Below are 11,809 nucleotides of genomic sequence, written 5' to 3' on the forward strand. Positions count from 1 at the left end.
AAGAAACCATTGAAGCAACTCTTAAGTTCGGAGCCCAGAAACGATCAATCGCTGGCATGAGTTAACAAGTGATAAATTTGCATTCATTGTAATAAGTTGAATCCATCAATCCATATGTCTATATTAACAAAAAAAAATAAAAGTTGATCGGCTAACCAATTATTGGGAAGGTGGTAATTAGTGAGGTATTCTACAGTACATTTTATGGAATACTGAAACTACGCAGTTAATAGTCGACGGATTTGTAATACTTGCAACTTCTAGAATTTTGTTTCAATACTCCGAAATATTAGAGAATTTTCATTAATTAATGATACAATTATGTTGTATGAATTGTCCGACACGTCAATCTCAATCATAATGCATTGATGAGTCAAACATATTAACGAGACTGCTGCTACTGGAGGAATTGATAATCAAACACGACGTGATCGTTAATTCGAGTTTCTTCTTTTCAGATCATGAAACACGCACACCAAAGACCCCGACTCATGTTAGTAGGGACATGTGGGCGGTGTCCAGGTTTGCATACTCAGTATGCCTTGTCTGCCCTAGTGAGGCAATGGATCATGCATTGGTTGTAACCTCCTGGTGGCAGGATAAAACGACGTGTCTTCGGTTTTATTTCCGATCGGCAGCATATTGGGAAAGCAATTACTTTATCGGTACTATGACACTGCTTTAACTTTCTGATATGTCATCGTTATTGTAAAGCAAATGGAGTAGTCAGTATGACACTCTTTGCTATTAGGTGCATGTTTGAATACATTATTATTGTAGAGACTCTTGTTATTATTCAGGAGGTTCTCTTGAGGCTGTTATTATTCAACAACCCCCCTTATTTAAAAAAAAAAAAAAAGGACTCATCCGCTACGCCACGCCGGTCGGTTCAAATTTTAAAACTACTGACCGCGCGTTTTAGAAAAGAAACAGAAAAAGAAATAAGGAAAGAAAACCAAACGACCCGCGTTGCTCGCCTAAACTACTCTACCGCTTTTTATTTCCCGGTGGGGCCCACTTCCTCCTCCTTTGCGCGCCTTTCGCTGTCGGCGAAATGACGAAACCAACCCCCAATCATTTGGGTAGTTGAACGAAACGGCATCCCCTCTCCCACTATCCGATGTCGTTTCGTTAACCCCCGCCCTCATAGATCCCCGTCCTTATCCAGAAAATGCCAGAGAAGTCCCCAACGAGACGCAGTGAGGGAATCGTAATTCAAACCCAAGTCCAGGGGCATAAGAGTAAATTCGAGAGACTTTCAGTTTTTTCCTAACAGAAACGAGCACACGCCAAACAAACACACTCACAGAGTCCGGTGGGTGGTCCGAAAGAAGAAGAAGAAGAAGAAGGATCCGCGATGGAACACGAGCCGGAGGTGAATTTCCCGAAATGCCCCTCTACCTAACCGCCACCGCAACCGCCGTCCTCCGGCGGTTCGAAAGCGCGGCGGCGATTTCGAATCTTTCGTTTTTTGATTTTGAGAATCGGGAAGTTCTGATTTGGTTTTTGGATGCAGAAAATGGCGGCGCTTAAGAAGGCGTACGCGGACATGATTCTCAACACGGCGAAGGAAGCGGCGGCGAGAGTAATGGCGGCGGAGCGGAAGGCTCTTCGGTTCGAGCACGATCTGCGTAGTAGTAAAGACGAGGCGCTTCAGATGCTGGTCCGATTGAAGCAGATGATCGATTCCAAGGTGTTCGGTTTTTGAAATTTTGTGATTGCTTGAAATTTTGTCTTGCTGCGAGTTTTGATGGATCCTCCGATTCTTAGTTGCTAAAGAAGTGAACTTTGAAGATTGCTCAAGTTTTGTAATTTGGTGTTTTTTTTTTTTTTTTTGGTTCAAGCAATGCTCTAGTTTCCGAAATGTTATGCCTGTTAGTTGCTGCTTACTGTTGAACTTTAGCTCCAAACATATTGATTACACTGTGTTGATCTCATCTATCACACACATTTTGATCTTTCTTTGATATGTGTCGCCGTCTAGTTTTAGATTTCCCACTTTCTGATGTGTGATAGTGTACAAGTACCTTCCCTGGTATTGCTTGTTAGTTCTTTTGACTCTGTGCCGTGGTGTGATACTACGATACGGTAACATTTTCGTAAGGACATGCTCTTTGTTATCATTTGCCTTCAATACCTGTTGAAAATTAATAAAAGAATCTGTATCTCTCCATGGAATGTTTGTTTTACAGTTGTTTGCTTGGAATGATGCATCTTAGTTTATGAGAACTCATCTGGGAGATCTTGAACGACTGGTTTACTTACTCTTGTGCAGTATATTTAGTCATTTGTTTCTTTTGCTGCAAGTGCCCGCTTGCATATAGTTTTTACATTTAGATGAAATTGATCAACATTTTCATTGACGCAGACAAGTGAAGCACAGATTACATCCTTGAAACAAGAAAGAAAGATTGAAGAGCTTGAAGCGCAGCTCTATGAGGCGGAGGATATCATAACTGACCTAAGATCAGAGTTGAAACAAGCATGGGGTGAATTAGAGAGGGTGAATCCCAACCAAGTGCAGCCTTTGAATGGACAAACCATAAGGGAAGATGCCTCATTTTCCGGAAATGTGACACCTGAGCCCATCAAACTCTCTCCTTCAGGTTTAGGGAATGAAGATGCTCCAAGTTCTGGCCTGAAGAACATTCCAGTGATTAGAGGTCTGGACCATGAGGTCTGTAATGGAATAGAACAAACTGAGCAGTTGAGTGTTTGTGATTTGGACAAATTTTATGCCCCTGTCTCTGACTTTGACTCAATAATTATGAGAAGTAAGGAGCCTGAGCTGCTCAGAAATGGATGTACACAGAGAGTTCGCGCTTTTGAAAGAAACTCATTTGATGATAAAGTGCCGCTTTCTGGATATGAGGACAATCAGAAGTCTCAGAGCAAGAATGAGTTGATAGTCAAAACAAGTGACAATGGCATGGAAGTAGTTAAGAAACCATCTTTAGGAGAAACCAAAACCCCTGTTAAAGTCCGCACAATACGAAGAAGGAAGACTCAATTTGGGAAAGACAAAACCTCACACCAATATTGTCCTAGTCAACTCATGAGATCACGTCAACCTTCTTCAGTCAATGGGAATGACAGATCCCATGAAGATGCGTGTATTGCGCCCTCATTCAATGCCAAAAGTGAGGACATCACGAGAAGTTCCAGTGGGATGGAAGAGAAATTGTGGCATAGTAGATGCCATCCTATAGATGGTAAGATCATTCAGAAGGGCAAAAGGAAAAGGAAAATGCAAAGTAAGGATGGCATTAGTACCTCATTCACGAGTACTGGACAGCCATCTCCTGTTCTTTCCCGCTGCAGGACTTTCGCATACTTAATCAATGGTGATGTTAAATCATGTGAAGATCGACCAAACACAGCTGAAAAGAATGAAGCTAAGTTGAAGCCGCTGCCCCGACTGGATCCGGGAAGGACATTAATTAGAAGTGATGTGGATCCTATATCAGGTTCAACTAGTGTTAAAGTCAGCATCAAGGGGATCAGTAAATGTGGACCTGTCCAGAATGATCCAGACAAAGGCAGTGAGTTGATTGGCATGCCTGTTTTGATAAAGCAGGGAAAGGATGTTGTGGAGAATTCAGAGGCTCCGAGTTCTGAATTTAGCCTTGGTACTGATATTGTATCAGGGATGAATTCTGAAATAACAGATGTGAAAGTATCAGAACAATCAAGTGAATCTCCTAGTCACGTGGACAACAGTAAACTTCTCAAGTACACTTTCCAGAGGAAGCGCAAGAATTACTCAAGCAACCCTGGTGAAACTGTTTCATTTGAGGAGAACACTTCTAAGAGGAGGGCGGAAGAGAGAGAATCTATTGTACCACAGCCACAGATGACAAATGAATCATCTAGGGACAGTCGGCGGCTGGCCCAGGTTGCTCGACAGGTTGGCTATAACTTTTAACTGCACTTAATATATCCCCTTCTTCCAGTACCTCAATGTGCCGAAGGAGACTTTAATTCAAAATTAGTTTAAAGTTCATTTTTCCATGGCTAGAGAATCATAAAAAGATTGATGAGGGTGGGGATTTTGCCACTTAACGAGTAGAATTTATCTCATATCTATTATGTGCTTTGATATGTATGTGGTGACTGGTTTTCTAAATTTCCAGTATATGCTTGTTGAGTTACTGCTTGGGGATGATTGATAATTTGACATCTCTTCATTTTTCATTCATTGGCAGCTCATATCATTGTCTGGGAAGAGATGGTACAAATAATGGTGACTTCCAAAATCCAACGAGCGTAATTGGATTTTGAAGTTTGGGTTACTTCTGGTAAAGAATGTGGACCGAGAGTGGAGCAGCTAAAGGAACAGTGGAGCCGCATAATTGGGAAATGGCGGGAGGTGCTTAATTGTTCAAGGGCTTTGGAACGGTATGGGGGGTAGTAGAAAGTTTATGCAGAATCAGGGTTGAAAAATTAAGAGCTTTGGGTGGTTTTTAGAAGTTTTTTGGTGGGGTTTGGTACTCCTTCATTTGGGAGATTAACATTTTTGGGAGCAGAGGAATAATGCTATAAGTTATCATATTATTATTCGTAATAAGTTCAAATTATGCATGGGTTAGGCCTTTAAAGGGTATTCTCTTGGATAGCATGGTATCAAATCAACCCAATGAACATAAGTAATAGAATCTGTGCTTCTTGTAGAACCAATCCTTCAGGCTTCAGCTCTGAGTTTCTGACTCGGTTGCTTTTCTGGGCCAATAGACTTGTTTAAAAACTATCTGCATCAGGTGAACATCCACACACCTTAGTAACATGATCATTCAAATACAACGGGAGTTCCCGGAGTCATGTCCACAGACGTCGCAAGCTCTTGTTTATAGACACCCATGTATTCGAAAGTGTCATGTCTCATCCAAATTGATGGGATCTCACCAATCTCGTACATTTGTGAGGCGTAAAGCCAATTACAATAAGTTTAATAGCAGATTAAAAACTCCTACTCTATGTTCTGTGCTGATCTTTTCGTTTACGTTCATCAGATGTGCCCGACTTGTATCCGTTCTCCTGACCTTCAAAGTTCAAACTCAATCGAATGAAGAGAAATCAACATGTTATGCAGTATAACTGTATGATAAGCAATGAGTGCGACCAATATAAAGAAAAAAGGGAAAAGAAAAGAGAAGAAGATAGCAAAAATATGTATTGTGTTATGAAATATGTGTTCCGAGGAGTCGAGGACTGGTTGTTGTTTAACTCCATTATAGTGACGCCCACAGCAAAAAAATTCGACTAGTGGGCACTTGGAGAGAGCTTATGCTCTTTTCAGTCCCCGTTCCAACCAAGAAGTCTTTATATGCAATTAGTTGAAAAGAGTTTGAATGAAATTTTCTTTTTAATAGAAAAAAGAAAAATTCTTCCCTTGTTATGTTAATTATGGTCACTGACTCGCCATTATCCATAGCTCACAAGTCTTTTTTCTACGTAACATGAGCATCATCTCCTAAAGTTGAAAATGTCAATAGGGAAGCAGTATAATCCTATAATAATGACCTGCCTATAGGGCCGTTAGAAAAAATCATTACGCAGAGTACACAAAATAAGCACACTCTAAGGCCATGTTTGGTTGGTGGAAAAGAAACATTTTCCTTTCCTTTGGGAAAGTGATTCCTAAGGGGGGGTGGAGGAACCAATTTCCTCCACTTTTTGTCTTTTTCCTTTCCTTTGGGAACCACTTTCCCTTCCTTGGCTGTCCCAAATGCAAAAAAGGTAAGTGTTTCCTTTCTCAATGCCCAGATTCCACCAACCAAACATGGCCTAAGGGAAAGTGATTCCTGAGGGGGGGAGGAACCAATTTCCTCCACTTTTTCCTTTCCTTTGGGAACCACTTTCCCTTCCTTGGCTGTCCCAAACGCAGGAAAGGAAAGTGTTTCCTTTCCCAATGCCCAGATTCCACCAACCAAACATGGCCTAAGAGAAGTGTACCTCTATGTACACAGTACACCCCTATCACACCCACATTTTTGTGATGAAGCGCAAAAATAAAAAAACAGAATAACTCCGAAATTAAATAAAACTACCTATGAAACTACTTATTTTTTGTCGGTCTTCATCTGTTTTTTGCAAAAAGATGAAGGCTCAACACAAGGGGGAAAAATAAAAACAAAAGGACTACATGGACTCAGCAACCAACCCAAATTAATCCCCAATTCCAGCTTTAGATCTCATGAGGCCCAATTCGGAGAAGCCCTAGCCAACCAAGCACAGCCGTCAGGATTAGTACTGCCTCCTCCTCCTCCTCCTCCTCCTCCTAAATAGCCACCAACGTCCCCGGAGACGTTGCCGCCGCTAAAAAGACCTCCGCTGCACCTCTCATCTTGTAAACTTCCCATTATATACTGAGGAGCTTTGTGGAATTAAATTAATTGAAAAAAAAAAAAAAAAACTCCAATTTATGTTTTTATTGAAAAATTGATATATTCAGTGCATTGCGATTTGTGAACCCAAAGTTACATATTCTTAGAAATATAATGCCACCCATGTTTATTTATCTAGAAGGACAAAATTTTATAATCGAAAGCAAATCCATACAAAAGCCAAGTGGAGAAAAGAAAAAAGGGATCGGTGACAATATTATTAGCACCACTGCCATTAGTTTATGCAATTAGTCGGCTTGAAGGATACCACATTTCTATCCAAATCATAACCAACCAAGAAATTTCCCATAAGATTGTTTCCATATATACCAAATGTGTCCTCAGTGATGCCCAGCGTAGTGCTGTTCGCCATTCCAAAGCAGGCTTTACCATTTTTATCTTGAAAAAATATTTGTTCCGTCCTAAACTGCAATTTGTTGTCACCCTCAAAATGAATAGTCACATTTAGTTCTTCTGAAATCGTACCCTTGATGCAAAATAGACCAGAAGTATTATACCCATCAGTTGTAATGAACGGCTCCAATTTCGGATCAAGTGTCTCATTCAGATGAGTTACCAGCCTGTCAAAAAGATCTTGAGGTATGAATGTCCAAGTTGTGCCTGAGTCGATCGCCATGGTACCATTCTCAAGCGATGTCCCTATTGGCTTAAACTCAAAAAATTTATTTCCTATGGTAATTCCTTTTACTCTTACAGTATAAAGAAATTGACGTGATTTCGTTTCGACCAAAGGTATTGACACTATATTTTCACCCAAAACTTCACTCCCATTTCCAAAATTGATCCTGCTTTCAATTCCAGGATAAATATCATGACTGTAGGCCTCATCATATGGCCCTTGGGCCCAAAGCCCGCCCGGCCCGACCCGACCCTTTCTCAATTAGGGTAGGGTATGGGTCATACAAAAGAAACCCGGCCCTACCCTACGGCCCGGCCCGACCCTTAAAGCCCGGCCCTAACCCAGCCCTAAAATTTATATTTTTTTTTTGTTTTTTTTTTTTCTATTATATGTGTATAAAACTATAGAACTTGTATTAAATTATTTGAATCTGCTATATCAGAAAATGGGTCTTTTATCTTGAGTCTGTCCATTTGAGGCCCAAAGTATGAAGCCCAGCTCCAAGAGTCCAACTATCCAAGCCTAACTCAAGTCTTCAATACGGCAAAAGCCGCAAAACCTAGACTCTATCGAGGACTCGAGGTCTTCATCCGCCTCTCTCTCAAAACCCTCTCTTCCTTCAGACAGCAAAAGCAAACCTATACTCCTCCGTCGCCGGTAAACAGCTCCGCCTCAGGTGTGGACGCTCTGCATCGCTGGAAGCAGGTTACCGGTCATCTTCGCGTCGTTGAAGGTTCCCGGTCATCGCTCTACTGATATTCATTTTGCTCTCGTTGCTGATCTGACCATGTCTCTCTGTCTGATTTTGCAGTCCCCATGTTTCTCGTCTCTCCAACAATGATGGCACTGATCCAAAACTCTTCTGAGCAGCTGAATGCGGAGCAGAGCAAGGGCTGGTGGATCAAAAGCAAATATGTCCAAAACTCAGGTATTGAACTCTTCCTCTCTTTTGTCATTTTCTTTTATGTCAGTTAATTATATTGATGTTGTTGTGAAGATGGCGTGTGGCTTTGGAGGAAGAGAAGAAAAAACAGAGGACTTTGACGGATGGGGTGACGTCGGCGGTGGTCAACACCTATCCACTTAGCATTTGTTTTGTTTGTGTTAAAATTGAGGTTTCAGGTTCTTTGTTTGGTTGCCATGAAAGATAGAACTGATGAAGTCATGAAGACATGATCAGTTTTTGTATCAAAATGTCAAACATTGCTTCATTTTTTGTAGCCTCAGTGACTTAGTGCCTCTCTGCAATTTCATTTCAATTTCAAGTCTACTACTTGATCAGTAAGAATGTAGTTAGTTTATGCATGTGAGATTTGTAGATATTTGTAATTAAATCAGGTTCTCAAATCTCAAGTATTCAGTTTCATAAATCTAAGCACCGCCGCTTTTTTTGAGCGTCGCTGCCCTCATTGCGTCCTGCTATTGCTATACTGCTTCCATGCAGCCGATCAACATCCTTGTGTGGAATTGTAGAGGTATTGCGAACAGAGAAACTCAGCATGCCTTGGTGGATCTAGTTAGAGCGAAGAGGCCGAGTCTTATTTTCTTGGCAGAAACCCTAGCACAACCAAACATCATTGACTCCCTCACTAGGCGTCTAGGATTTAAAGGACATATATGTTTCGTTCAAGACAATGAAGTCCAGTCTCAAGGAGTGGCGCTGATATGGAACCAAGATCTGCATGCTAATATGCGTTCATACTCTCCAAATCACATTGATACAGACATCAGCACAGCACCAGGAGGGCCAGCTTTATGGCGTTTTACTGGAATATACGGAGTTGCATCCCGGACGGAGAGACGTCGCACCCGGGATCTAATCGAATCCTTGGCAGCGGAGACATGTTCCTTGCCTTGGATCATGGCGGGTGATTTCAATGAGATCATGAGCAATATAGACAAATCAGGGGGTGCTCCGCGTGCTGAGGCACCAATGCTCCGCTTCCTGCAAACAATATCGAACAGTGGCCTTTATGATATGGGTTTTGTTGGGCTGCTTGGGTTTTTAAGTTTTAATTTGGTTTTTTTAGTTATTATCCTACTCATGTCTTAATTCTTATGAATTTCTGACTTTGAGGGATTTGTTGCCTGCCCTTGGCTTTATTTGGGCCTCCATATGCCTTTTGGCTTTATGAATATCAGTTTCACGACCAAAAAAAACAAACAACAAGGCACATGAATTATCACTTGTTAAGAATCCAGATTGAAATTGCGAAATCAGAAAAGCAACCAAGAGAATGAACATGATTCACTGCTGCGCCTGGTGGGTGATGTCTGCTGGTAATGTAGGGTCATTTTCTGATGATGGTTCATGAATGGGGAGGGTATATATCCAACAGATCAAACACTATGCACCAACAGATCCCCAACAGCAACAGCACAAGGCGTGCTTTTCGACCTTCACGTCTGATTTCATTGCTCTCTTTTTATGAGGCACGTCTGCCAAATCCTCCTCCTTTCCAACTGTTCTGTTTCATTCTTTCTGTTCGAGAAAGAAAGCCATAATTCCGTACGAGATTCCTACTTTCAAGATCGGAAGTTTTTTATTGGTGAGCAAGAAAATTTAAGTTTTTTATTATTTATGAACTACTTTAATTTACGACTTATAAGAAATCATAATTTAAATAATAAGGTGTCATGATTTAAATTTTTTTATTTTATTTTTTTAAGTATTATTTTTCTTGCATGTATATCATACAGTAATATGTAAATTTTCTCCAAATAGTATCTTTTCTTTTCTAGAGAGATTGAGAGCTTGGATTGCAAGAAACCTTTGTAATTCACTCAAGAAAGAGAAAAGGAGAAGAAAAAAAATCAGAGAAAAAAAAAACCTCATCAGCTCATCTGGTAATAGAATGATATGATATGTTATCATATACATATGGGATTTTAATCTGCACAATATAATGATGAGCCCTAAATCCCTAATTAATGACTTTTGTTTGGGCACCCCAAGTGTTCAAGCCACCCCCAAATGCCTAAAACATGAGCAAACTTCCATGGCTAAATCCAAGGTTGGAGAAATGATATGGTTGCCGGGTGATGTAGTGATGCAGAGCTTGCAGGCTTTCAGGATTTATGTCTGCTTGTCTCCCCAAGCAGCTTCAACGCTACCCGTCACGTCTCTCTGCTCAGCACAGCTGGCTCCTCAAAAGTGGAGCGCACTAAAAAATCCACTCGAAACCCTACCCTTTTAGCAAACCAAAACCAAGTATGCACAGGATAAGAGCTCCTTCCTTTTAATATAAAAAACCAGTACATCACCATCTCAATTCTCAAGCACACAACAATGGAGAAGAGAAGAGAGTTGAGTGGGAGATCAGTAACGAAGCAAAGAGAGCTTCTTCAAGTTCAAGACTATGTCATGCACATGGTTTTGCTCACCGCCGGAGCATCTGTGTCGGTTTTGATGGTGTTTCTCATGGAGCAGTGGCGGGCGTGGGTGTTCATCGTTCTCAACCTCGTCCTCTTAGCCATTCTTTTCACTTCAGTCTCGTCCACCTCAGATGAAAATCAAGAACGCAAAAACAGCAACGACGAGGCAGATCGAGTTCCGGTCAAAGTTGAAATGAAGAAGGAGATGAGGCAATGTAGGTGGCCACCGACGCAAGTTGATCAAGAAGAGGTTAAAGAATGTGATGAGGAAGAGTGGTTCGAAGTTGAAGACAAGCCGGAGGAGGAGGAGGTTCCGAAGCTGTCAAAGGAGGCTCTGAATGAGAGAGTGGAAGCTTTCATTGTTATGTTCCGGCAGCATTTGGTTTCAGATGCAAGAAATTGAGTGTAAAATTAGGGGTCAATTGTTTGATCCATGTGTTCAAAATCGGCGTTAAAGTGCATTTTGATGCCCAAATATTCATAATTTTTTTTAATGTCTCTGGACAAACATACTTAGCGATTTCTATGTCTCTTGTTTTCATTGATTACTACATTCTAAAATTTAACATGCTTGCATTCTCAAAAAAAAAAAAAAAAAAAAAAAAAAAAATTAACATGCTTGTTTTGGATAATATAAACAAATAAGAGAGGGTACCATCTGATACAAGTTGCAGAATCTTAGCTTTTCGTTTTCGGTAGAAGTTTTTGAATTTGGGTAGCTCTACGGTTCCACAACATAACAAAGTACTCAATTATATCAAAAAGAGAAAAATTCAGCTACCCTCCCCACACTATGCTGCCAAGGCCAATTTGATACCCGAACTCTCAAAAGTATCAATGTGATACCCAAACACATATTTTGACACCAACGTGATACTTCCGTCCAAAATTTCTGACGGCGCCGTTTCTTTGCTGACGTGGCAAGCATGTGAAGACCAAAAATAAAGAAAAAGACCAATTTGCCCTTTTCTTTTGTTAATTGTTTTTTTTGGGGAGTGAAATTTGCACTCCCCTTTTTTTTTCCTTCTTCTTCATCTTCTTATTCCTTCTTCTCAGATGATCTGGGGACTTTCCCAGAAAACTTGGAATCATCATCATCAGGAGAGTCGATGATGCTTAAGCCTACTTTACTACTACCCCAGCTCCTCATTCGCAGATCGAGAAGGCGAACGAGACAGGTCTGACGACGGGTGTGGGCTCGGATCTGGTCGGCGACCGGCGAAGCAACTGGGGAGTCGAATGAACTGTTGGTCCCAATGGGCTCGGGTTTTGTGGTGGTTCGGAGTCTGAGTTGGGGTGGGGGTGGTTGTTGTCGGAGTCGGCGTCGGAGAGGCCGATGAATTCCCAGAGAGACTTGATCAGAGTCTTCGAATTGCAAGAATTGGAGGACGACCCTCGCAACTGGGCCCGC

The 11,809-nt window shown here is 41.2% G+C and overlaps 3 protein-coding genes across 3 annotated transcripts; 2 read left to right on the forward strand and 1 right to left on the reverse strand.

Moving 5' to 3' along the window:
• The first annotated feature begins 1,220 nt into the window (after positions 1 to 1,220).
• LOC133726467 (uncharacterized) lies at positions 1,221 to 4,974 on the forward strand. Its single transcript, XM_062154012.1, has 4 exons — positions 1,221 to 1,375; positions 1,517 to 1,693; positions 2,369 to 3,907; positions 4,206 to 4,974. Exons 1-4 carry the CDS (start codon positions 1,358 to 1,360, stop codon positions 4,239 to 4,241), a joined length of 1,770 nt encoding a protein of 589 aa, XP_062009996.1. The 5' UTR covers positions 1,221 to 1,357; the 3' UTR covers positions 4,242 to 4,974.
• A 1,644-nt stretch (positions 4,975 to 6,618) lies between these two features.
• LOC133734005 (aspartic proteinase CDR1-like) lies at positions 6,619 to 7,020 on the reverse strand. The gene has a single exon (XM_062161670.1). The coding sequence runs from the start codon at positions 7,018 to 7,020 to the stop codon at positions 6,619 to 6,621; it is 402 nt and encodes a 133-aa protein (XP_062017654.1).
• A 2,995-nt stretch (positions 7,021 to 10,015) lies between these two features.
• Positions 10,016 to 10,924, forward strand: LOC133746418 (uncharacterized). Its single transcript, XM_062174610.1, has one exon. It carries the CDS (start codon positions 10,313 to 10,315, stop codon positions 10,799 to 10,801), a length of 489 nt encoding a protein of 162 aa, XP_062030594.1. The 5' UTR covers positions 10,016 to 10,312; the 3' UTR covers positions 10,802 to 10,924.
• The last annotated feature ends 885 nt before the right edge of the window (positions 10,925 to 11,809 follow it).

This window comes from Rosa rugosa, chromosome 1 (genome assembly GCF_958449725.1).
Source record: "Rosa rugosa chromosome 1, drRosRugo1.1, whole genome shotgun sequence".
NCBI classification, from domain to species: domain Eukaryota; kingdom Viridiplantae; phylum Streptophyta; class Magnoliopsida; order Rosales; family Rosaceae; genus Rosa; species Rosa rugosa.

Bases quoted from the DNA above. Each gene is read 5' to 3' on its own strand.
- LOC133726467 (XM_062154012.1), top strand. The intron at 1,694-2,368 runs GTGTTCGGTTTT...TCATTGACGCAG, and splicing joins AGCAGATGATCGATTCCAAG to ACAAGTGAAGCACAGATTAC. The intron at 3,908-4,205 runs GTTGGCTATAAC...ATTCATTGGCAG, and splicing joins TGGCCCAGGTTGCTCGACAG to CTCATATCATTGTCTGGGAA.
- LOC133734005 (XM_062161670.1), bottom strand. From the start codon at position 7,020: ATGGCGATCGACTCAGGCACAACTTGGACATTCATACCTCAAGATCTT.
- LOC133746418 (XM_062174610.1), top strand. From the start codon at position 10,313: ATGGAGAAGAGAAGAGAGTTGAGTGGGAGATCAGTAACGAAGCAAAGA.